Source organism: Astyanax mexicanus, chromosome 4, assembly GCF_023375975.1.
Source record: "Astyanax mexicanus isolate ESR-SI-001 chromosome 4, AstMex3_surface, whole genome shotgun sequence".
Classification (NCBI taxonomy): Eukaryota; Metazoa; Chordata; class Actinopteri; order Characiformes; family Acestrorhamphidae; genus Astyanax; species Astyanax mexicanus.
In genome coordinates, this window is record NC_064411.1 from 55,132,569 (window position 1) to 55,155,747 (window position 23,179).

Sequence of the window (23,179 nt, forward strand, 5' to 3'; positions counted from 1 at the left end):
CTTGCGAGGCTCTTCCTCTGTTGTTTTGCCCAGTAGACTGCGCTGGCGCTGGTTTTGCATCGTTAGCTCCTGCAGACGCTCGCGCTGGCTGTGCATGCGCTCGGTGATTCGCTTCATCTGGAGACTGTTGATTTGATCCTGCAATAACAGCAATTATATTATTATGCAGAATTAATATCCAGTCGATACTGCTGTATATACTTGACATGCCAAATTACATATACTAGAATGATCCAAGTCTCCCATGATTTTTGGCACATCCAATAGGTGCTAAAAGAGTGCAGCACGGACCTGTGGGATATGTGTGTGTCCCTGGTCTCTTGTATCTATTTTTTTAAATAAAATTGCTTGTCTGGATGTTACTGGAACTTACTCCTGTTACTGAAGCTCATTCCTGTTAGTGGAACTCACTCCTGTTACTGGAAACTCACTCCTGTTACTGGAAACTCACTCCTGTTACTGGAAACTCACTCCTGTTACTGGAACTCACTCCTGTTACTGGAAACTCACTCCTGTTACTGGAAACTCACTCCTGTTACTGGAACATACTCCTGTTACTGGAACTCACGCCTGTTACTGAAACTCATTCCTGTTACTGGAACCTAACTCCTGTTACTGGAACTCATGCCTGTTACTGGAACTCATTCCTGTTACTGGAACCTCACTCCTGTTACTGGAACTCACTCCTGTTACTGGAACCTTACTCCTGTTACTGGAACCTTACTCCTGTTACTGGGACTCACTCCTGTTACTGGGACTCACTCCTGTTACTGGGACTCACTCCTGTTACTGGAACTCACTCCTGTTACTGAAACCTTACTCCTGTTACTGAAACCTTACTCCTGTTACTGAAACCTTACTCCTGTTACTGAAACCTTACTCCTGTTACTGGAACTCACTCCTGTTACTGGAACTCACTCCTGTTACTGGAACCTCACTCCTGTTACTGGAACCTCACTCCAGTTACTGGAACCTCACTCCAGTTACTGGAACTCACTCCTGTTACTGGAACTCACTCCTGTTACTTTCTACGTTTTGAGCAACAGGAATGAGTTTTTAGCACAGAATTAGCAAAAACATGAAAAATAGCTATACGGCTGCTATGCCAACAGCATGAGGACACAGTGCACATTCTAGTGATTTTAACAAAATTTGTTTTTTAAAAATAGATAAAAATTAAGAATATAAGTATTAATTTAGGTAACAGGACTGAGTGTTGAGATTGAGCTCCTCAGTCATCGTTACAATAAGATCAAATATACAGAAAAAAAAAACTAAATGAGGGAACTTAAATGTTGGTCTTCCCATGATCTTCAGAAGAACCAGCTGATGATGTCACTTCCTGTTGTAGATGTCACTTCCTGCTGTAGAATGTTCCAGATGTTTGAGATGATCAGGGTAATGTGTTACGGTAACAGGACTGAGTGAAACGCAACAGGGACACAACTAAAATTAGTATTTTAATTAAAATATTATGGATTTACTGTGAAAAAAAATACAATAATGGGAAAAATTTGTTACGCCCTCGCTATGTTTTCTGGTGTTTTCCCCGTTTCCTAGTGTGTTTCTCTTGTACTTTTCCATTACGTGTGTCTAATTTGTAACTCCGCCCCTTCCCAGGTGTTCTGTGTTTCATGTTTAGTATAAATAGTACTTGTTAATCTATGTTTGCTGTCGGTCTTTGCACCTTCCCCTGTTGTTTTGTCTTGCCACTTTTCTTGTAGTTATCGCCACGTTCCACAGTTCTTTGTTTAGTAGTTATTCTCTGTTTATTTCTCTGGTTGGTTTTCTTGTTTATTTCTTATTTATATTTACGTTTGTTTCCTAGTCACGTTATTTCTTTGTTTTGTATATATTCCAGTTATTATCCTTGTATATATTCCCTAGCCCTGTTTGTTATCTGTTTAGCTTAGTTACCTTTAGTTTTTCCCTGTTTGTTTATGTACATATTTATATTCGTTATTTCCCTGTTTGTTTACGTGTTTATTTGCTATTTGTTATTTATTAAAACCATGTCTTACCCGTTTAAACGTCCGCCTCCCGTCTCATCCCCGCGTTACATAAAGACCGACCACAACATGGACGTTTATGCGGGAAACCCTTGGGTTGGATCCGGGCTGGCCATCCGTCATGCCCCCTTTGGGACCTTGGCGCAGGAAAATCCGAGGCCTCGAGGCCGGAGAAGGCCTCGGGCTGGGCGTTCTAAGAGGTCCCAAAAATCGGAGGATTTTCTTGGGGGGGGGCTAACGGTTGGGGCCATCGGCCTCGCTCCGAACCGCGAGGTAGGCAAGGCGGGCAGAAACACGGACTGTGAGGACTATTTCTGGGATTACGTGGACCTCCTCGCAGCCGCGTCCAGTTCGGAGGACGAGTTCTACCCTCCGACGAGAGCCCGCTTGCCGCCGCTTGCGGAGGCTATCCTCCACCCGCCTCCCAGGGCGCGCTCCACCTCGTCGGCTCCGCAGCTAGCTTCTGAGGCTAACCAGCTAGCTCCTCCGGCGGCTGCAGCTCGAGGCTTCCCCACGGCTACGCGGCTAACGCAGCTAGCATCTCCAGCGGCTGCAGCTCCGGGCATCCCCACGGCTACGCGGCTAACGCAGTTAGCATCTCCTGATTCCACGGGTCAAGTTTCTCTGGCTGCTACGGCGCTCGCATCTTCTACGGCTGCAGACCCAGCTTCCACGGCGCCCGCCGAGCAGCGCTTCCAGTCACCCGTAGCGGCAGCAGATCTTCGCTCCGGGGTTCCCATGACAACGGCGCTACACTGTACTGCTACTGCCACCCCGGAACCTGAATACGCTGCGGTGAAATTAGGTCAAGTCTCCGTGCAGTCTTCAGCAGCCCGAGTCGTCACACAGACATCTACAGCCCAAGGGTCCAAGTCAGTTCATGTGAGTGTTCCTGTGTCAGCGGTGCCCGCCACCGCCAATGTTCCTGTGCCAGCGGTGCCCGCCACCGCCAATGTTCCTGTGCCAGCGGTGCCCACCGCCAATGTTCCTGTGCCAGCGGTGCCCACCGCCCATGCTACGATGCCAGCGGTGCCCACCGCTCCTGCTACGATGCCTCCAGCTTCTGCTGCCCAAGCCGTCGCGTCGCCAGCGAGGCCCGTCACCACACCCACGCCTATCCCGGCGCCCAGGACTAAGTTTTGCCCCAAGCCTCGTGTGCCCAGGTCTGCCCCAAGGTCCCCGGACCCCAGCCCAAGAACTTTGCCCAGGCTGGCTCCACGAACTACCCCTATGACTTTAGCCAGTCCTGGGCATCCCCAGGTCTTTCTGGTCCCCATGTCGCTCCCCGTTATGGTTCCTGTGTCGGTCTATGTTCCTGTTCCTGTCTTGTCTGGTTTCTGTGTACCTGTTCCTGTCACCGTCTTCGTGTCTGTTCCTGTCAATGTTTTGGTTCCCGTTCCCATGTCTAGTCCTGTCCAGTCACCTGTCATGTCTCACGTCCAGTCATCGTCCCCTGTCCAGTTCCCCGTCCAGTCTCGTGTCTCGTCCAGTGTACAGTCTAATGTCCAGTCTCCGTTTATGCCCAATGTCCAGTCTCCAGTCACGCCCCAGGTTCAGTTTCCTTTCTTTGTCCAGTCTCCTGTCCAGTCTTCAGTTCAGTCTCCAGTTCTGCCCCATGTTAAGTCTCAGGTCTCGTCTCTTGTGTTTCCCGGCCTCTCCCCGCCGCCAGCCCCCGGGGTTCGTTTTTACGCGCCTCGGGAGCTGCGCGTTTAGGGAGGGGCTTCTGTTACGCCCTCGCTATGTTTTCTGGTGTTTTCCCCGTTTCCTAGTGTGTTTCTCTTGTACTTTTCCATTACGTGTGTCTAATTTGTAACTCCGCCCCTTCCCAGGTGTTCTGTGTTTCATGTTTAGTATAAATAGTACTTGTTAATCTATGTTTGCTGTCGGTCTTTGCACCTTCCCCTGTTGTTTTGTCTTGCCACTTTTCTTGTAGTTATCGCCACGTTCCACAGTTCTTTGTTTAGTAGTTATTCTCTGTTTATTTCTCTGGTTGGTTTTCTTGTTTATTTCTTATTTATATTTACGTTTGTTTCCTAGTCACGTTATTTCTTTGTTTTGTATATATTCCAGTTATTATCCTTGTATATATTCCCTAGCCCTGTTTGTTATCTGTTTAGCTTAGTTACCTTTAGTTTTTCCCTGTTTGTTTATGTACATATTTATATTCGTTATTTCCCTGTTTGTTTACGTGTTTATTTGCTATTTGTTATTTATTAAAACCATGTCTTACCCGTTTAAACGTCCGCCTCCCGTCTCATCCCCGCGTTACAAAATTACATCTCTGAAGGATTTTTATAATTATATTTCATGGTATAGTTTATAGTTAGAGAGGGGGGGGGCAGGTAAAAAAAAATGCTATTTTTCAGTGTTTTAAGTAGTTTTTTATTAACTTAGGTACATTTTTGTCAGAGTTATTAGTATTACATAGGCCCACGTTTTAGCCTATTCTCCTAAACTCAGGTTTTAAGGGGTTAATGTGGGGATGATGCATATGGAAACATGGTATTATTTTCAGTTTTCCGTTATTTTGGCGTGATTCAGATTTACCTACACTGCCGATGGGATGCAACTGATTTCTGCTTATCAGCCGTTTTGGGTGCATCTGATTTTTGGAGTGATTTCACAGGACGCATTTTTCCGCTCTGAGTGTCGCTCGAGTCGTGATCTTTTGCAATCTTCTTCTTCAGCCTCCAAATCAGACAGATCAGAGGTTTCAACACCTCCACCGTTAGAGACAGAGCCTTCCGTGTGTCATCATGACAATATGGTGAATGTGTGAATTTCATCACAGCGTGTAGATCCTTCATCTGAAGCTCGCGCAGATATATAAAACATTACAGGGGTGATCTGATTGGACACTGGCTTTTACCAAAATAGGGCCTAAAAGTGCTTCTCCTGCTACCATATACTGTATAAATACTGTATAAAGAGTCGACTCTGTACTCACTCTAATATACCAGTAATAGTCCATCTTAAAAAATTAGAATATCACTGAATTTTTTCCTTTATTTCAGTAATTCAGTTGAAAATGTGAAACTCATCTATTTTAAGCATTTATGTATTTTATTGTTCATAATTATTATGGCTTACAACAAATTAATAAAACCCAAAAATCAGTGTCTCAGAAAATTAGAATATTATATAAGACCGATTGGTATTTTTTGTTAACAGTTTGGGCAGTGTGAAGCCAAGTCCTGCTGGAAAATGAAATCCACATCTCCATAAAATAAAGTTGTCAGTAGCAGAGGGAAGCTGTAAGATATGAAGTGCTGTAAGATTTTCCGGGAAAACAAAACTGCACTGACTTTAGACTTGCTGACAACTTTTATGGAGATGTGGATTTCATTTTCCAGCAGGATTTGGCACACTGCCCACACTGCCAAAAGTAACAATTGGTTTTTATAATATAATAATCTAATTTTCTGATATACTGATTTTTTGGCTTTTCATTGGATGTAAGCTTCATAATAATCAACAATAAAAGCTTAAAATAAACGCTTGAAATAGATCACTCTCATTTATATAATATAGGAGTTTCACATTTTTAACTGAATTACTGAAATAAAGTAACTTTTCAACAATATTCTAATTTTTTGAGATGCACTAGTCTCATTATATTTTAACCATCAACTTCTTGGTGTGACTAAAGGGCAGTTTGAATGGTAATGTTGGTAAAATGTCTCCATCTATTGGATGTTCAGAGCATGCTGAGAAGATATAGCCCTGTTTTTACCCCAGGTTTTAAAGCAATGCTTCAGTAGTACAGGTTAACACTGTTAGTGCTGTTGTTTCTAGTCAGCAGTTGTGCTGTATTAGGCATAAAATGTCTCTATTAACTTTATTTGTGTTTTTCACTGTTTTAATGGTGTAAATATTGGTTAATAAGAAACATAAAAGAAAAATGCCAAAACGGTACTATAATAAATATATAGGAAATGTAATATATTACAAACTCAATAAAAATAGCAGAAACTGTATTATAGTAAAAACTCTAAAAATTAAAACACTAAAACAGCAAAAACTGTACTATAATAAAACCAGAAACTGTACTATAATAAAAACTCTATGAAAACAGCAGAAACTGTACTACAGTAAAAGTATAGGTGCTTATTTATTATTTAACTCAATTATAACAGCAGAAACTGTACTATAGTAAAATTATAGGTGCTTTTCTATAATTTACCTTAATTAAAACAGCAGAAACGGTAATATGGAAAAACTCAAATTAAATCTGTACTATAGTAAATGTATAGGTGCTTATTCATAGTTAAACTCAACTAAAACTGTATTAAAAATAGAGGCACTGAACTCCATTTTAACTTAATTAAAGCAGCAGAAACTGTACTATAGTAAAAGTATAGATGCTTCATTATAATTTAACTCAATTAAAACAACAGAAACTATACTATAGAATAACTCAATTAAAACACCCGGAACTGTTTTATAGTAAAAGTGTAGGTGCTTATTTATTATTTAACTCAATTAAAACAGCAGAAACTGTACTGTAGTAAAATTATAGGTGCTTATCTGTAATTTAACTCAATTAAAACAGCAGAATCTGTACTATAGTAAAAGTATATGTGCTTATTTATTATTTAACTCAATTAAAACAGCAGAAACTGTACTGTAGTAAAATTATAGGTGCTTATCTGTAATTTAACTCAATTAAAACAGCAGAATCTGTAATATAGTAAAAGTATATGTGCTTATTTATTATTTAACTCAATTAAAAAAGCAGAAACTGTACTGTAGTAAAATTATAGGTGCTTATCTGTAATTTAACTCAATTAAAACAGCAGAATCTGTACTATAGTAAAAGTATAGGTGCTTAACTATAATGTAACTCAATTAAAAAAACAGAAACTGTACTATAGTAAAAATATAGGCACTGAACTATAATTTTCCTCAATTAAAACATCAGAAACTGTAAAATAGTAAACATAGGTGCTTATTTATAATTTAACTAAATTAAAAACAGCAAAAACTGTAATATAGTAAAATATAGGTGCATATTTATAATTTAACTCAATTAAAACAGTAGAAACGGTACTATATTAAAGTATAGGTGCTTATATATAATTTAATTTAACTAAAACATAGGAAACTGTACTATAGTAAAAATAGAGGCACTGAACTCAATTTTAACTCAATTAAAACAGCAGAAACTGTACTATAGTAAAAATAGAGGCACTGAACTCCATTTTAACTCAATTAAAGCAGCAGAAATTGTACTATAGAAAAAGTATAGATGCTTCATTATAATCTAACTCAATTAAAACAGCAGAAACTGTAATGTAGTAAAAAAAATATATATAGGCACTAAATTATAATGTAACTCAATTAAAACAGCAGAAACTGTCCTATAGAATAATTAAACTAAAACAGCAGAAACTGTACTAAAGTAAATGTATAGGTGCTTAATTATAATAGAACTCAATTAAAACAGCAGAAACTGTACTATAGTAAAATATATAACTATATAGTATAATTTATAAAGTATAGTTTAACTCAATTAAAACTGTACTATAGAAAAACTCAATTAAATACAGCAGAAACTGGACTATAGAAATACCAATTAAAACCGCATTAGCTGTTCTAAAGAAAAACATGTGCTATAGTAAAAGTACAGTAAATACTATAATAACTATATTATACATATAGTATACATACTATAGTAAAAGTATAGGTGTGAATGCCCCAGTCTGATCTGGGTAATCTGTTTCAGAGTGAACCCAATCACATTTTAACATTGATCCAGTTCCGATCCTTTGTTTTTACCGCTGTGTTTTAGCAGAGTGTTCTATGCTGTTCTCTAGTTGTCATTAATAGACTTTATCTCCAGTCAGATTGAATTAAATGATGTTAAACTCACGGTAAAGTGGTGAATAGACCATAGTGCTGCTGAAATGATCTGACCTGCGTCTGCAGCTGCAGCAGTCTGCGGCGGTTCTGCGTGAGCTGGAGCTGAGCGTGAGCCTCTCTGAATCTCACGCTCATCAGTTCCCCCTGCAGATCACTCCCACTGCTGCCCCTGCTCTTCTGCTGACTCTGATAAACACAGAGGGGTTTACACAGATACAGTACTTTTATTTTAATTATAAATTATACATTCAAAAACACACACCTGCCATTTCTCCTCCATGTCTTTGAGGTGATTTCTGACCTCCTGGAGTTCGATTAACGTATCCGCCTCCCTCAGCTTCCCACTGACCAGCTGCTCATGTAGATCCACACTGCTATCCTCAGGAACTGAGATGCTCTAAATCACATATAAACACACAATCAAAAATATTAGTTTAATTGATAAGGAATGAACCAACAGGACTCATATAAAACTCTGTTATATCTCATGTTATTCATCCAGAAGGCTTGGTGTCAGTGTCATGGTGTGGACAATGCTCGTCATCTGGTTCCCAGAGTACTTTTCATGCAGCTTGTCATCAGCTGCCGGAGTCCTGAAAGAGCACAATTGGTCTTGCGCTCTCTGGGTGGGTACAGTACAGTAGATGGCACTCTTTCCCCTCATCACTTCTAGGGTGATGTGGATCAGCACAAGGCTGCGTCTGTGAGCTGATGTATCAGAACTGAGTCGCTGCGCTTTCCTCTGAGCGTTAGTGCTGTGATGCTACTCAGCAATGCTACAGCATCAGCAGCAGTTTAAAAAGAGGCGGAGTCTGACTTCACATGTGTTGGAGGAGGCATCACTAGTGGTAGGGGGAGTCCTCGTGATTGGGTTTGGTAATTGGTTGTGTAAAAGTTTTTTTGCTTTAATACTGTAAATTACAAATATAAAGCTTCATTAGATTAGATTGCATCATCTCCAGGTCTATCCCTGATTGTTGAAAATGTGTGGGATGCTACTGAACGTTCTATGGGAACTGTGAGAATATTGAAGTTATTATGGGATGGATTATTACAGGATGAACATTAGGAACCCCTACAACTCTCTACATACTGCTGAGACATCTGGCATGTTGCAGCATTACACATGAGTTACACACTTCTTTCCTCTGTGTGTGTGAAGAGTTTCTCACTTTCTCCATCAGCAGCATCTTTATCTCCATCTGCTTTAAAACTCGCTGAAGCTCCGCCTCCTTCAGCCTGATCTGTACCGCCTCCTGACCCAGCCTCCACACTGCCTCCTCATCCTGCCTCTACCAGAGAGAGAGAGAGAGAGAGAGAGAGAGAGAGAGGTACAGAGATAGAAAGATAGAGAGATACAAAGAGAGAGAGAGATACAGAGATAGAAAGAGAGAGATACAGAGATAGAAAGATAGAGAGATACAGAGATAGAAAGATAGAGAGATAAAAAGAGAGAGAGAGAGAGAGAGAGAGAGAGAGAAAGAGAGAGAGATACAGAGATAGAAAGAGAGACAGATACAGAGATAGAAAGATAGAGAGATACAAAGAGAGAGAGATACAGAGATAGAGAGAGATAGAAAGAGAGAGAGAGAGATAGAAAGATAGAGAGATACAAAGAGAGAGAGATACAGAGATAGAAAGATAGAGAGATAAAAAGAGAGAGAGAGAAAGAGAGAGAGATACAGAGATAGAAAGAGAGAGAGATACAGAGATAGAAAGATAGAGAGAGATAGAAAGAGCGAGAGAGATACAGAGATAGAAAGAGAAAGAGAGAGAGAGATAGAAAGAGAGAGAGATAAAAAGAGAGAGAGAGAGAGAGAAAGAGAGAGAGATACAGAGATAGAAAGAGAGAGAGATGCAGAGATAGAAAGATAGAGAGATACAAAGAGAGAGAGATACGGAGATAGAAAGATAGAGAGATAAAAAGAGAGAGAGAGAGAGATACAGAGATAGAAAGATAGAGAGATACAAAGATAGAAAGAGCGAGGGAGAGAGAGAGAGATACAAATAGAGAGAGAGAGAAAGATTATAATAATGTTAGTTGATGCAGTGATTGGCATTAATTCAGTAGAACAGTAAAATAGAAACATTTAAAGCAGAAAATTAAGAAAGTAACTCACTTTCTCCAGAGTGTCGATCCTGTGTCGCAGAACTTTATTTTCTGACTGTAGTTTCTAAAGGAAACGATTTTATTAGTACGGTAAGTACTAATAAAAGCTTAAATATATATTACAAATATATTTATATATGTAATATATTATGAAATCAACAAGAACGACTCACCTTTATTTCTTCTTGTTCCTCCATTTCCTTCACTTTCATGGCTGTGTATTCTTTTTCAAGCCTAAACATGTACAGTACCAGTCAAAAGTTTGGACACACCTCTTTCCTTTCAATGTTTTTTTTTCTTTATATTAAAGCTAAATAAATTAAATCAAGAAATAGTCTTTAATATTACATTTACAATGTAAAACGAATCATAAAAATAACAAAAAAAAAAGCATTGAATTGAGGCAGTGTAGAGCTGTGTCCAAACTTTTGACTGGTACTATATGTAAAATTGAGCTATAATGTATTTTTATTATAAAGCACAGCAGAGATATACAGAAATGAACAGTAAAGAAATGCTAATATGATAAAAATATGCATCAGATAACTGCAGTTATCCATTTAAAATCAGATTAAAAAGTGCATGTAAAAGGCACACTTTGACAAAACTCACTTCTTCATTCTCTTGGAGTCGTATTTTATTTGATAAGCGGTGGCGATCATCTGCTCTGGGTTGGAGTTCATTAGCTGGGGGGCGGTTTTCTCTAAAAACTAAATAAATAAATAAATAAATAAATAAATAAATAAAACACAGTCAGTTTGGCGTAGTCGGCAGAAGAGCAGCGTTACACTGAATAATTCACTTTAGTTTTAACATTATAAACAATTACAACCTTCTATTTACAGACATGAGATAATTACTTTAATATCCAGCAAATAAAAACTGAATAAATACAAAAATCAGTTTTTAAAATGATAATTCCATTTATTAAGGGGGAAGAATCTATCCTAACCAATCTAGCCCTGTGTGAAAAAGTGTTTTTCACCCTATAAATTAAAAAAAGGAGTTCATTTTCACTACTAACCACAACTAGACCTGATTACTGCCAGACCTGTAGAATGAAGAAATCACTAAAATTGAACCTTAGCAACACATTATGTCTTTACCTGAAGAAATTAAAAAAATAAAAAAAACAGATGATAAAACAAAGTCATTGATCATCTATCAGTCTGGAAAAGTTATAAAGTCTCAAATTTCTAAAGCTTTAAGACTTCAGAGAACCACAGTGATTCACTATTTTTCACTAATGGAGAAAAAACAAAGAGAACACTGGTGAACCTTCCCAGGAGTGACCGGCCGACCGAACAAGAAATTACTCCAAAAGGGCATGAACAACTCATCCAGGAGGTCAGTGTTAATGACTGATGACCAAAAGTGGAACTTTTCGGAAGGTGTGTGTCCCGTTACATCTGGCGTAAACCCATAAACAGTCATGTAACTACTGTTTGTAATTACCTGTGTCATCCCCTCCGCATCCAGCTTCATGAGCTCGGTCTCGGTCAGCTGCAGGATGGCCAATCCCACGCGAAACACAATGTCTAGACCCTTAAATCAGATGCAAACAATATTGTGAGAATTGTGAGACCTTAATAATGAATAATTGGGATTTATTCTAACATTAATCATGAAGCCTGTTTATGGATTAAGTCACGCCCTTTAACAAAATAGAGCCAATCAGCTTGCTGGTGGGGAAGCCCCCTCTCGTTGTGGAGATCTGTGCAGGCGCAGTAGCCAATTCAAGCTGAAAATGTATGTTTTTTGTGCATTTTTGAGCCAAACATTACAAAGATTCCAAAAAAAGTTCTATAGATTAGTATTATTATTGTTTTTTTTAGTATTTTGTTTTTTAGCTGTTTATATAAATATATATGTACCTGGTCTTGCATGGTTTAAATAAGTTCCCGGAGACATTGGCAAAATGGCCAAGTGGATAGACTTGCCTATATTGACTTTTTTATTGTACTCTCTCAGACTCCGGCTGCTGAGGGGGAGGTTTGAACAAGTGATGTTTCACTGCAAAAAAAATTCATTGTCAAAAGCTACACAAAATATATGAAAATAGGGACCTATATCTTTATATTACTGTATTTTTTGCACTATAAGGTGCACTTAAAATTAAATAGGTAAATAGATAGTGCACATTATAATCTGGTGTGTTTTATGTAGAAATTAGCTGCTATCGATGTTAAGCGCTAGCTGTTTTATCATTCAGAGGTTAGTATTATTGAGATGTAGCCTGCTGCTAACCCCGGCTAGCACTGCTGGAGCAGCATTAGCATTAGCTGCTAACCACTAGCACTTTTGCCATTCAGAGGTGAGTATATTGGACTGTAGCCTGTGCATTTACCATGTTAAAACAAGCTACGTGGTACGAAATGCTAGCTAATATCGTCCTGGGTTACCGGAACACTCAGGGTTTCTCATTGTAGCACCTGTCGGGCAGCAGTTAGCTGCTAATGCTGCTGCACCTTGCCTTAGTGTAAATCTGGAAATCTAAGCTTACTGTACATAAACGAAAGCACTTTACTCACTCAAATGAACAGTTTTCATTACAAAAATCTGTGTAGATTAACATACAGTGCTCTTTTTACTTTAAAAGAAAATGATTTCTTAAAATAAGCTTAAAATCTTAAAAATCATAAAATGAGTAAAGTAAGACAAAAAAAATCAAGCGCAAATCACTGATTTGTTGGCTTGAATTTGGATTTAAGAATCAGAATAACTTGAATGGTGACTTGTTGTGCTTATTTTAAGCCTGATTAAGATCATTATGTGTCAAATAAACAGAATAATCTTACACTTACACACGTGACACAATGCATAGTAAGAAAAACATTCTTACCAGAGACAAAAATAAGATTTTTTGCCTTTAAAATTAGATAGTTTCGCCTGGAAAAATTTAGTTTTTTGCAGTGTAGCTGAACTTTTCTCACTATTACTTGTCAGATAAGTATGCAAAACCCTGATAAAAGGTTTAGTTAACATTTAACCACCTTTCCTGTTTTTTTTCTCTAGCCCCGCCCCCTTTGTTACTCTCCTCAGGTGTAGCCTGTTTAGTGGCTATATACTGTAAACCCTGTAAACCCTCTAAACCTGACTGGGTTCCTTCCTGCCTCACAATCCTGCCTAAGTAGGCAGCATTCCTTCCGTTTGAGATGCAGCCCAGTTCTCTAGATGTAGTCCTGATCGTGGTCTTCTTACCTCACACATGAAGATGTCGAAGACCCTGTTGGCTGCAGTCAGAGGCAGGCAGGAGAGGAAGAGCGTGAGGAACCAGGATGAAGAGAAGGTGGAGGTTTTGAAGGCTTGAGTCCGGAAGTGGGAATAAAGATCAGGAAGCTGCTCCTGGAGAGGAGATGAAGGTATTAAACTGATAAGTCGAAATATATTAAAGTATTGCTGATTTTTAAATCGCTGTCGTTCCCAGTCTCTTCCATTGTGTTATTATATCACTGACAGTTGGCTGTGGAATATTTAGTAGTGAATAGTGAATAAACAACATACCAGAGCGTGTCCAGGCAAAAGAGGACATGAACAGGAAATAAAAAAAAAAAAACAGTAGATTAAAGTATACTAAGCATTATTATGCTATAGTGCACTTAAGTGTTCTTGTAGCCACATTATTATTAATCACTATATTTAAAGAGCGATAAAATGGAACAACTTTTTTTGTACTTATTATACTTTAATTACAGTATAAAAATAGTACAAAAATGGTACATGAGGTGGAACCAAATTGTGATCTCATGATCCAGTTTACCAATAAAGAGCAACTGTTAAAATAGATAAATATAAATAAAATAAAATAAAATAAAATAACGAATAAACACAAATTATTAATAAATATGAATATGAATAATAAATATGAAAAAAAATGAAAATTTTAAAAAGAACCGAATAAAATAGATATCAAGATAAATACACATAAATAGGGAGAGTATGCAGGTAGCAGCAACATGAAGTCCAGATATGGACTATAAAAACATACATTTATTTTTTACTCAGTAACGGGGAGTTTTCCAATGTAGCGAAGTAAATTACTTGTGTCAAAATAAACTTGAGTAAAAGTAAATTTACCCATTTTAAAAACTACTTTTAAAATTCCAAATTACTTACAAAATCTACTCAATTACAGTAATGTGAGTAAATGTAATTAGTTACTTTCCACCTCTAGAGTAGGGCATATATATTTAAATAGATGAATATAGATAAAATAAAACAAAAAAGAACTGAATAAAATAAGAATAGAATAAAATAGATATCAAGACAAATACACAAAAACAGGGAGAGTAGGCAGGAAGCAGCAACAGGAAGTCCAGATATAGACTATAAAAACATACATGTATTTAAGTAAATCAAAACGTTGAAAACATTTCGTAAACAGTAACCTACCAAGACCCTGATTTTGTATCAAATTAAAAATACAAAAAAAAAAAATTAACGTAGCAACAAAAATCTACCACAAAACTAAAGTGTAGCATGCAAATAAACTACAAACAAACATTTAAAAGTAAATACAGTGAATATTCTTGTTTTCTGCAAAAATATTGCGTACGATACGATACGATAAGGCACACCCCTAATACAGGGTAAGTCAAACTTCCCATTTAGAGTCAAACTGTAACGAAGAGGAGGAGGCCGGATGCAAATGCAAGTTAGTTTTATTTTCCATTTAAACAAAAAAAATAAACAAAAGAGCAAAACCCTATGAAATAGTATAAAGAAAAGGTAACTAAAACAAAACACTATGAACTATGAGGATATGAGAAAAAAACTTAAACAAACAAACAAAATAATCAAACAAATAAATAAACTAAAGAAAACAAACCAGAACACTGCAGACAAAAAGGCTCAAAGGCGCAAAAACACAACTAAACAAGATTCTGACAGAGAAACAGGACTAGATCAAACAAAGCACGACCCAGAACAAGGAGCACATGGGGTATTATATCCAGGCAAACATAAGGGACACCTGTGTGAGCTAACAAGGGGGCGGGGTTACAAATGAAACAAGAGGTTACAGCACTAATGGCTAGGGCAGGGCTAGGGCGGAGACAAGGACAAAAACACAACAATAGCACATGGCTGGGACACATGACAGGAAAACAGAGGGGCAGGGGCACAATAGACCAGGAGAGGGAGACACAACGAGACAGACACGGGCTAAACTGTAACACAAACGATGCTGGACACTTATTTATTTCAATATAAATCTAAAATACTTTTGGCTTTAAATATAAAAAAATACTACTATAGTACTATTTGTACTGTAAATGGTACAGGTGCTGGAGTCGTACCTGGATTAGACCTTCTAACTGGAACGTACAGCAGCCCAGTTCAACCATATGAGTCCTGTAGATTTCCCTCAGCCGAAAGTCCTGCATCAGCCTCACAAACACCCCAAACGCCTGCTCCTCCGGCATCTACACACAGGAACATCAATCCTTTAAACAGGGTGGATACTAAAGTTGTATTTACAGAACATAGCATATATTTCTCACCTGCATGAGTAACAGTCCAGCTATGAACACACTGCCCTGATGGTAGCCAACGTCCCGGTCTAAAACTGAATAAGCCTAAAAGACAAAACAAAATCGTTTCCTTGAGATGCTGGATGCTGCCAAAATTCCTATTTGTTTAAGAAAAAACACCTTTTACAGAGAGGATTTATACCATTTTACACCATTTTATGCCATTTTTTGCTGTGTTTTGCTGTGGGAACAAACATGACACCCACGATACCGCTCCGTCCACTGTCCAAACAGGCTAGCTGGGCACGTTACAATAACAAACTTATAGATAAGATGATACTTGTGCTTGAGCACAAGCCCAATTTGGCCTGAGGCCTCATCTCCAGCAGAAATCAGGGGCGAAATAATATCATAAGAGATTACAAGCCAAATAATTCCGATTTGACGATTCACATCCATAGCTGTTAGATCCAATTTACACCTGTTCTGATTAGTATCTGGATTTGTCTTGATAAGATAATAACCACATGCATTTATATTTCTATCTAATTACTGGCTGGAAAGACATGCAAATTAGCTTATCCCATTGCAATTACTTGTGTGTTTACAGTGCTATAACAAATTGCAAATATATAAAATAATTTCAATATCAAGTTACTTTATTTCAGTAATTCTGTTCAAAATGTGAAAATGTGAAACTCATATATTATATAGATGTATTTAACACAGAGTGATCTATTCTAAGCGTTTATTTCTCTTATTGTTGATGATTATGAAGCTTACAGCCAATGAAAACCCAAAAATCAGTGTCTCAGAAAATGTGAGATAACAATGTGATTTAAGACCAATTGGACCAATTGGCACTTTTGGCAGTGTGGGCAGTGTGCCAAGTCCTGCTGGAAAATGAAATCCAACACCAGCAGATGACAGACATGTCTCTCCAAACCATCACTGATCATCAGTAAATTTTACATTTCATTTAAAGTAAATCAAGAAAGGGATCAGAGTCTGGAGGAAGAGTGGAGAGACACACAGTCCAAACTGCTCGAGGTCTAGTGTGAAGTTTCCACCAATCAGTGATGGTTTGGATCAGAGAGACATGTCTGTCATCTGCTGGTGTTGATCCACTGTGTTTTATTATCAAGTCTAAAGTCAGTGCTCTTCACTTCATGCTCTTCTGACAACTTTTATGGAGATGGGGATTTCATTTTCCAGCAGGATTTGGCCTCACACTGCCCACACTGCCAAAAGTACCAGTTGGTCTTATATAATATTCTAATTTTCTGAGACACTGATTTTGGGGTTTTTATTGGCTGTAAGCTTCATAATCATCAACAATAAAAGAAATACATGCTTCAAATAGGTGCTTACAGTGCTATAACATGTGGATTGTATTGGTTTTATATGTGTCCAGATATCCAGTTTTCTTGGGATAAGGTGGGATTTTATCATTAATGACCTTCAGTATGTTGTAGAGTGGCTGCTGGAGGCGGTCCTGCAGGCCCTGGAAGAGTGGGTGATGGGGGAGGAGTTTGCTCAGGTCCCTCTGGATCAGCTTCTCGCTGGGACTGGTGTTCTGCAGCAGCTCGGTGTACTGTTCCTGTACGGATAAACTGTGGGAATTACACAGCATCTGCCACACCGTGGGCCGGAAATGAGGGTGGATCCCTTTCCGGATCATCTCCTGTAGAGAGAACGCCAGCTTTAGGAATGTTTATGAATAAGAGTATAAGAAAATATTAATACACTTGCAAATATTGGGCTGTTGAAACTCTTTAAATAACATCATAGAACTGTTAAACATGGTGGTGGTAGCAGCATATACAGTATTTTCATTGACAAAAAAAATTTACAACAGCGTACCAAAGAACTTGACAGTTTGAATGGATACATGTACCGTATTTTTACGCACTATAAGGCGCATTATGTGACACTAGTAAGGAACAGGAGTGTCGCCATGTTTTCAGCAGGTCTCGTCGCTGGGTGGCGAGACCTGTAAAGCTAAGATAAGTTAAGTAAACAAAACTGTAATTCTTAAAAAAAATGAGTGCTGGATGTTAATCTACACAGATTACACAGATTATCCCTATATACAAAAATATTATCATTAGCAGCTAACCGCTAGCGCTAGTTTCGATTAGTGCTAGTTAATGCTGCCCGACAGCGCTACACTGAGGCACCCTGAGTGTTCTGGTAAGCTAGGGTGATATTAGCTAGTGGTTCGTCCCAAGTAACTTGTTTTAACACGGTAAACACACAGACTACAGTCTGAAATACTCCCCTCTTACGGTGTTAGTGACTAATGCTAATACTGCTCCAGCAGTGCTAGCCGGGGTTAGCAGCAGACCACAGGCTGATAATAATACTCACATCTGAACAGCGAAAGTGCTAGCACTTAACGCGATTAGCGGGTAATGCTAATACTCCTCCAGCAGTGCTGGCTGAGGTTAGCAGCAGGCTACAGGTCGATAATAATACTCCCCTCTGAATGGCGAAGAAGCTAGTGCTTAGCGCATTTAGCGGCTAATGCTAATACTGCTGGAGAACTAAACTGAAACTCCTGTATAACTCTGTACTTCAGTGGAGTGACTTTACTTCTCCTTAATTCCTGACTGATAGAATTCATACATAAGGAGCACCGGATTAAAAGGAGCACTGATGATTTTTTGGGAAATTAAAGGATTTTAAATGCACCTTACAGGGTTCATACGGTCATGAAAAACCTGGAAAAGTCATGGAATATGAAAATGCTAATTTCCAGGCCTTGATAAGTTTCGAAAAAATAAAAATACCCAGAAAGTTTTTGGAAAAGTCATGGAAATTTGTTCTAAAAATCTTTGTGTTTCAGTTTATTAATGGAGAAAATCTATTTTGAGCTAAAAAAAAAAAAAACATCAGCTCAGAGTTAATTCAGTAATTTAGCCCTTAAACAATAGAGCTCTCAGGATCTGACACACATTTTAATACTAAAGTTTGTCAACACTTCCATCAGATTTATTTTAAATCTAATTTTAAAATTTTGATTATAGTTTTAGTTGATTTTTGGTTTTATTATCCATGTCTGCACTGATTGTAAAAAATCATATGGTCATAAAAAATTTGCTTTAAAGGCCTGAAAAAGTCATAAAAAAAGTCATGGAAATTTATTGGTTAAAAAGTGCATGAACCCTGCCCTTATAGTGCAAAAAATATGGTGCATCATGTCCATCATTTCAAGTCTTTTAACTGGGCAAACTGTCTTTAAATGCATCATAAAGGCATTTCTAGCAGTCAATGGTCTCTCACCAAGAGGAACACTATCCAGCGGTAGCCTATGAGAGCCTCCGCTTTTTATAGGGCAGTGAGGGAGGCACTTTTACGCCCTCTTGTGGCAAGACCCAGTATCTCATCAGACCACACCTGTAACCATTTACAGTACCAGTCAAAAGTTAGGACACACCCCTTCTCCTTTATTATTTTAGACATTGTAGATTAATATTGAAGACACCGGAACTTGTAAGAAATGCATATTCAATTATGAAGTAAAAAACGTGCTAAACAAGCCAAAATACGTTTTATACTTTGAATATTTTGCTTTGATCCCTCTTAACTTTGCTCACTCGGCTGATTCTTTTATTTGGCCACATGAGGTACAACCTGGAATGGTTCTTTAACTGTCTTAAAGGAGTTCTGGAGGTGCTGAGCTCTTGTTAAATGCTTTTTCTAAATTCTGCTTCACTCAAACTCGTAACAAACCTCCTGGATTGAGTATTTACTGTCTATCTGGTGTTTTTAAAGGCCAAACACCTTTTTTGTCTATTAACTAGTTGTTAAATCTTTAATATGATTCTACAATGTAGAAAATAATTGCAAATAAAGAACAAATATTAATGAGAATGGGTTTCCAAACTTGACTGGCACTGTACGTATCTTCTGAAGAGTTTACTGCATATGCATACTTCCATTCACAACTGTACCGGAAACTGATGATCAGATTTCTTCTAAAAGAAGAAACTCTACCTTCAGCTGCTTTACTTTCTTCTTACTCCATTTTTCCCAGTTTTCAACAACACTTCCCCACTCGCTGGAGTCCTCCTCAAACGAGAAGATCCTCAGAGAGGAGGGGCTTCTGAGAACACCGCTCACCGAGTATAAGGATTTACTGTCCGTCTCCAGCAACCTGCAGTAAAAAAAGAAACTGTATCAGCCAGGGGAGTGGGGGTTTGGTAATGATGGTGACCGGCGGCTTCTGGCTAGAATTGTCCGTGCGTATGAATATATGAAAATCACATCCACATTCAAAGCAGGAGACCACACACACACGTATATTACAGATCAGTGCAGTATTCTTTAACTTCTATGCCAAAGATTATTACTGTTATTACAAGCCTATATCATGAGAATTTCTATTCAAGCCTTGCATTAAATGTTTTCATGTTTGATGAGAAACGTTATCCTGATAATCCTACTTATAATAAAAAATATTTTTTAAAAATTGAAGTAAAGGAGAAACTATCAAAATATAATGAATAAAAATTCATATTCTTTCATAGATACAGACAGACAGATACAGACAGACAGATAGACAGATGGATAGATAGACCAACAGACAGACAGACAGCTAGATACAAAGACAGACAAATAGATACACAGAAAGAGACAGATAGACAGACTGACTTGCCGAACAAGATTGACTATCTCCGGCTCCAGCGGACATCCCAGCGCGAGTTCAGAGACTGCTGTGTGTTCGTTTTCACGGAGACGTGGTTAACGGACTCCATCCCGGACTCCGCGATTGAGGTGAGCGGCATGCTATGCTACCGCGCGGACCGCGACGCCGGCCTCTAGGGCAAAGTACGTGGAGGTGGGGTGTGTGTTTACATCAACACAGCATGGTGTAACAACGCTGCACTGATCTCCAGCTACTGCTCGCCACTGGTGGAGTTTGCTGTAGTCAGAGCCAGGCCATTCTACCTGCCCAGAGAGCTTAGCAGCGTCTACATAATAGCAGTGTATGTAGCACCCAGTGCTAATGCTAATGCTAACGGTGCTAATGCTAACGCTCTGCAAGAACTGTACACTGTTATCTCCAAACTCCAGAACTCACACCCCGACGGACTGTTTATTGTTGCTGGTGATTTCAATCACAGTAATCTGAAGGCTCTGCTGCCCAGCTTTCACCAACATGTGGATTTTCCAACCCGTGGAGCTAACCTGCTCGATTGTGTGTATACTAACATTCCCGGTGCATACAGAGCAGAGCCCCGCCCCCACTACGGCTACTCTGATCATATCACGGTCATGCTCATCCCAGCATACAGACAGCTCATCAGACGTGCCAAATCAGAGAAGAAGCAAGTTACAACCTGGCCTCCAGGAGCCATCTCTGCTCTTCAGGACTGTTTTGAGCACACTGACTGGGACATGTTCAGAGAGGCTGCTACTTCTGATGACTCCATCAACCTGGAGGAGTACACAGACTCAGTGACTGGCTACATCAGCAAGTGCATTGAGGATGTTACTGTCTCCAAAACCATCACATCCCGCCCCAACCAGAAGCCGTGGATGACTGCAGAGGTGCGTGTGCTGCTGAGATCCCGAGACAAGGCCTTTAAGTCAGGGGACAGGGCTGGCCTCCGATAGCTAGAGCAAAGCTCTCCCGGGGGATCAGAGAGGCAAAGCGCACCTACGCAATGAAAATCCACGCCCACTTCCAGGACACTACTGACACTCGGCGCATGTGGCAGGGCATCCAGACCATCACCAACTACAAGTCACCCCCCCCCCCCCCGCTTGTAACAGTGATGCCTCCCTTCCAGATGCACTGAACTCCTTCTACGCAAGGTTCGAAGCACAGAACTACACGACAGCAAGGAAGACTACACCTCCTCCAAACGATCAGGTACTGTGCCTGTCCTCAGCTGATGTGCAGAAAACTCTACTAAGCCCCAGGACCAGACAGCATACCTGGCAGAGTGCTCAGAGGATGTGCAGAACAACTCTCTCTGAGTACTGCAATCGTGCCGACATGCTTCAAGACGACCACCATCGTCCCTGTGCCGAAGAAGTCTCAAGTGTCCTGCCTTAATGACTACCGTCCCATTGCACTTACTCCCATCATCATGAAGTGCTTTGAGAAGCTGGTCATGAGGCACATCAAAAACCAGCTCCCGTCCTCACTGGACCCTCTGCAGTTTGCATATCGTCCAAACAGATCAACAGACGATGCCATCTCTACTGCGCTCCACCTGGCTCTCACCCACCTGGACAACAAAGACTGCTATGTTCGAATGCCGTTCATCGACTTCAGTTTAGCATTCAACACCATCATCCCTCAGCATCTGATAGGAAAACTGAGCTTGCTGGGCCTGAACTCCTCCCTCTGCAACTGGGTTTTAGACTTCCTGACTGAGAGACCACAATCAGTCAGGATTGGAAACAACACCTCCAGCACCACCATACTGAGCACCGGCGCCCCCCAGGGCTGTGTGCTCAGCCCACTGCTGTTCACTCTGCTGACTCATGACTGTACTGCAAAGTACAGCTCAAACCACATCATCAAGTTTGCTGATGACACAACTGTAGTTGGCCTCATCAGCAAGAACGACAAGTCAGCATACAGAGAGGAGGTGCAGTGGCTGACGGACTGGTGCAGAACCAACAACCTATCTCTTAACGTGGAAAAAAACCAAGGAGATGGTTGTTGACTTCAGGAGAGCTCCAGGTGTCCACCACCCGCTGATCATCAACGGCTCTGCTGTGGAAATTGTGGATAACACCAAGTTCCTCGGTGTTCACATTGCAGAGAACCTCACCTGGTCCCTCAACACCAGCTCCATAACCAAGAAAGCCCAGCAGCGCCTCTACTTCCTGCAGAGACTGAGGAAAGCACATCTCCCACCCCCCATCCTCACCATGTTCTACAGAGGGACTGTAGAAAGCATCCTGAGCACCTGCATTACCGTCTGGTTTGGGAATTGCAACACCTCTGACCGCAAGACCCTACAGCGGATAGTGCGGACAGCTGAGAAAATCATCGGAGTCTCTCTTCCCTCCATCACCGAGATCTACACCACACGCTGCATCCGCAAAGCCACCAGCATTGTGGACGACCCCCGCCCATCCCTCACACGGACTCTTCGCTCTGATGCCGTCCGGCAGAAGATACAGGAGCATCCGAGCCTCCACTACTAGACTCTGCAACAGCTTCATCCACCAGGCAGTCAGACTTCTCAACGCACAGAGACAGAACTGAGCCCCCACCCCACCCACCACTCACCCAACACACTCGCACAAAACTAAACTGTACCCCCCCCTTTACACTCACAAAGAACTGAGCTTCACCCACACACACACACACACACACACAGTCAGCACACAGTCTGACATGACTTTATTTGCTGCACTCTTAAAAACTATAAACTCTACCTCAGTAACTGCTGTGATTATATATGTTCTATATGTTACAGTATGTTACACATCTCTGCACCTTATCCCCACTATACACTTTATTATACCGTATCGGTACTGCACTGTCCTGTCTTTAAATTGTCTCGTCTTTTGTATTTATTGTATTTATTGTTATTTAGTGTTATAATTTTATAATTTTATATTGCACTGTCGTCACTCCTGCACTTTATGTTGTCTATTGCTTGTTGTTCTATGTTGCACCATGGTTCCGGAGGAACGTAATTTCATTACACTGTGTACCTGTACTCAGATGTAATGACAATAAAAGCCTCTTGACT

The 23,179-nt window shown here is 39.9% G+C and overlaps 1 protein-coding gene across 5 annotated transcripts in view; it reads right to left on the bottom strand.

Annotated features, from left to right (window-relative positions):
* evi5a (ecotropic viral integration site 5a) overlaps positions 1–23,179 on the bottom strand; it is a 48,026-nt gene that overhangs the window by 20,623 nt on the left and 4,224 nt on the right. For 4 of the 5 annotated variants that reach the window (XM_022678595.2, XM_022678594.2, XM_022678596.2 and 1 more), the window contains exons 3-15: positions 19,452–19,611; positions 16,912–17,136; positions 15,483–15,557; positions 15,279–15,404; positions 13,183–13,326; positions 11,437–11,526; positions 10,594–10,691; positions 10,155–10,215; positions 9,992–10,045; positions 9,044–9,163; positions 8,134–8,268; positions 7,926–8,057; positions 1–138 (exon numbers count right to left, since the gene is read on the bottom strand). In XM_022678595.2, the coding sequence (XP_022534316.2) occupies positions 1–138; positions 7,926–8,057; positions 8,134–8,268; positions 9,044–9,163; positions 9,992–10,045; positions 10,155–10,215; positions 10,594–10,691; positions 11,437–11,526; positions 13,183–13,326; positions 15,279–15,404; positions 15,483–15,557; positions 16,912–17,136; positions 19,452–19,611 (1,558 nt within the window). The remainder of the gene's footprint in view (positions 139–7,925; positions 8,058–8,133; positions 8,269–9,043; positions 9,164–9,991; positions 10,046–10,154; positions 10,216–10,593; positions 10,692–11,436; positions 11,527–13,182; positions 13,327–15,278; positions 15,405–15,482; positions 15,558–16,911; positions 17,137–19,451; positions 19,612–23,179) is intronic. The other variant, XM_022678597.2, reaches the window with a different exon arrangement.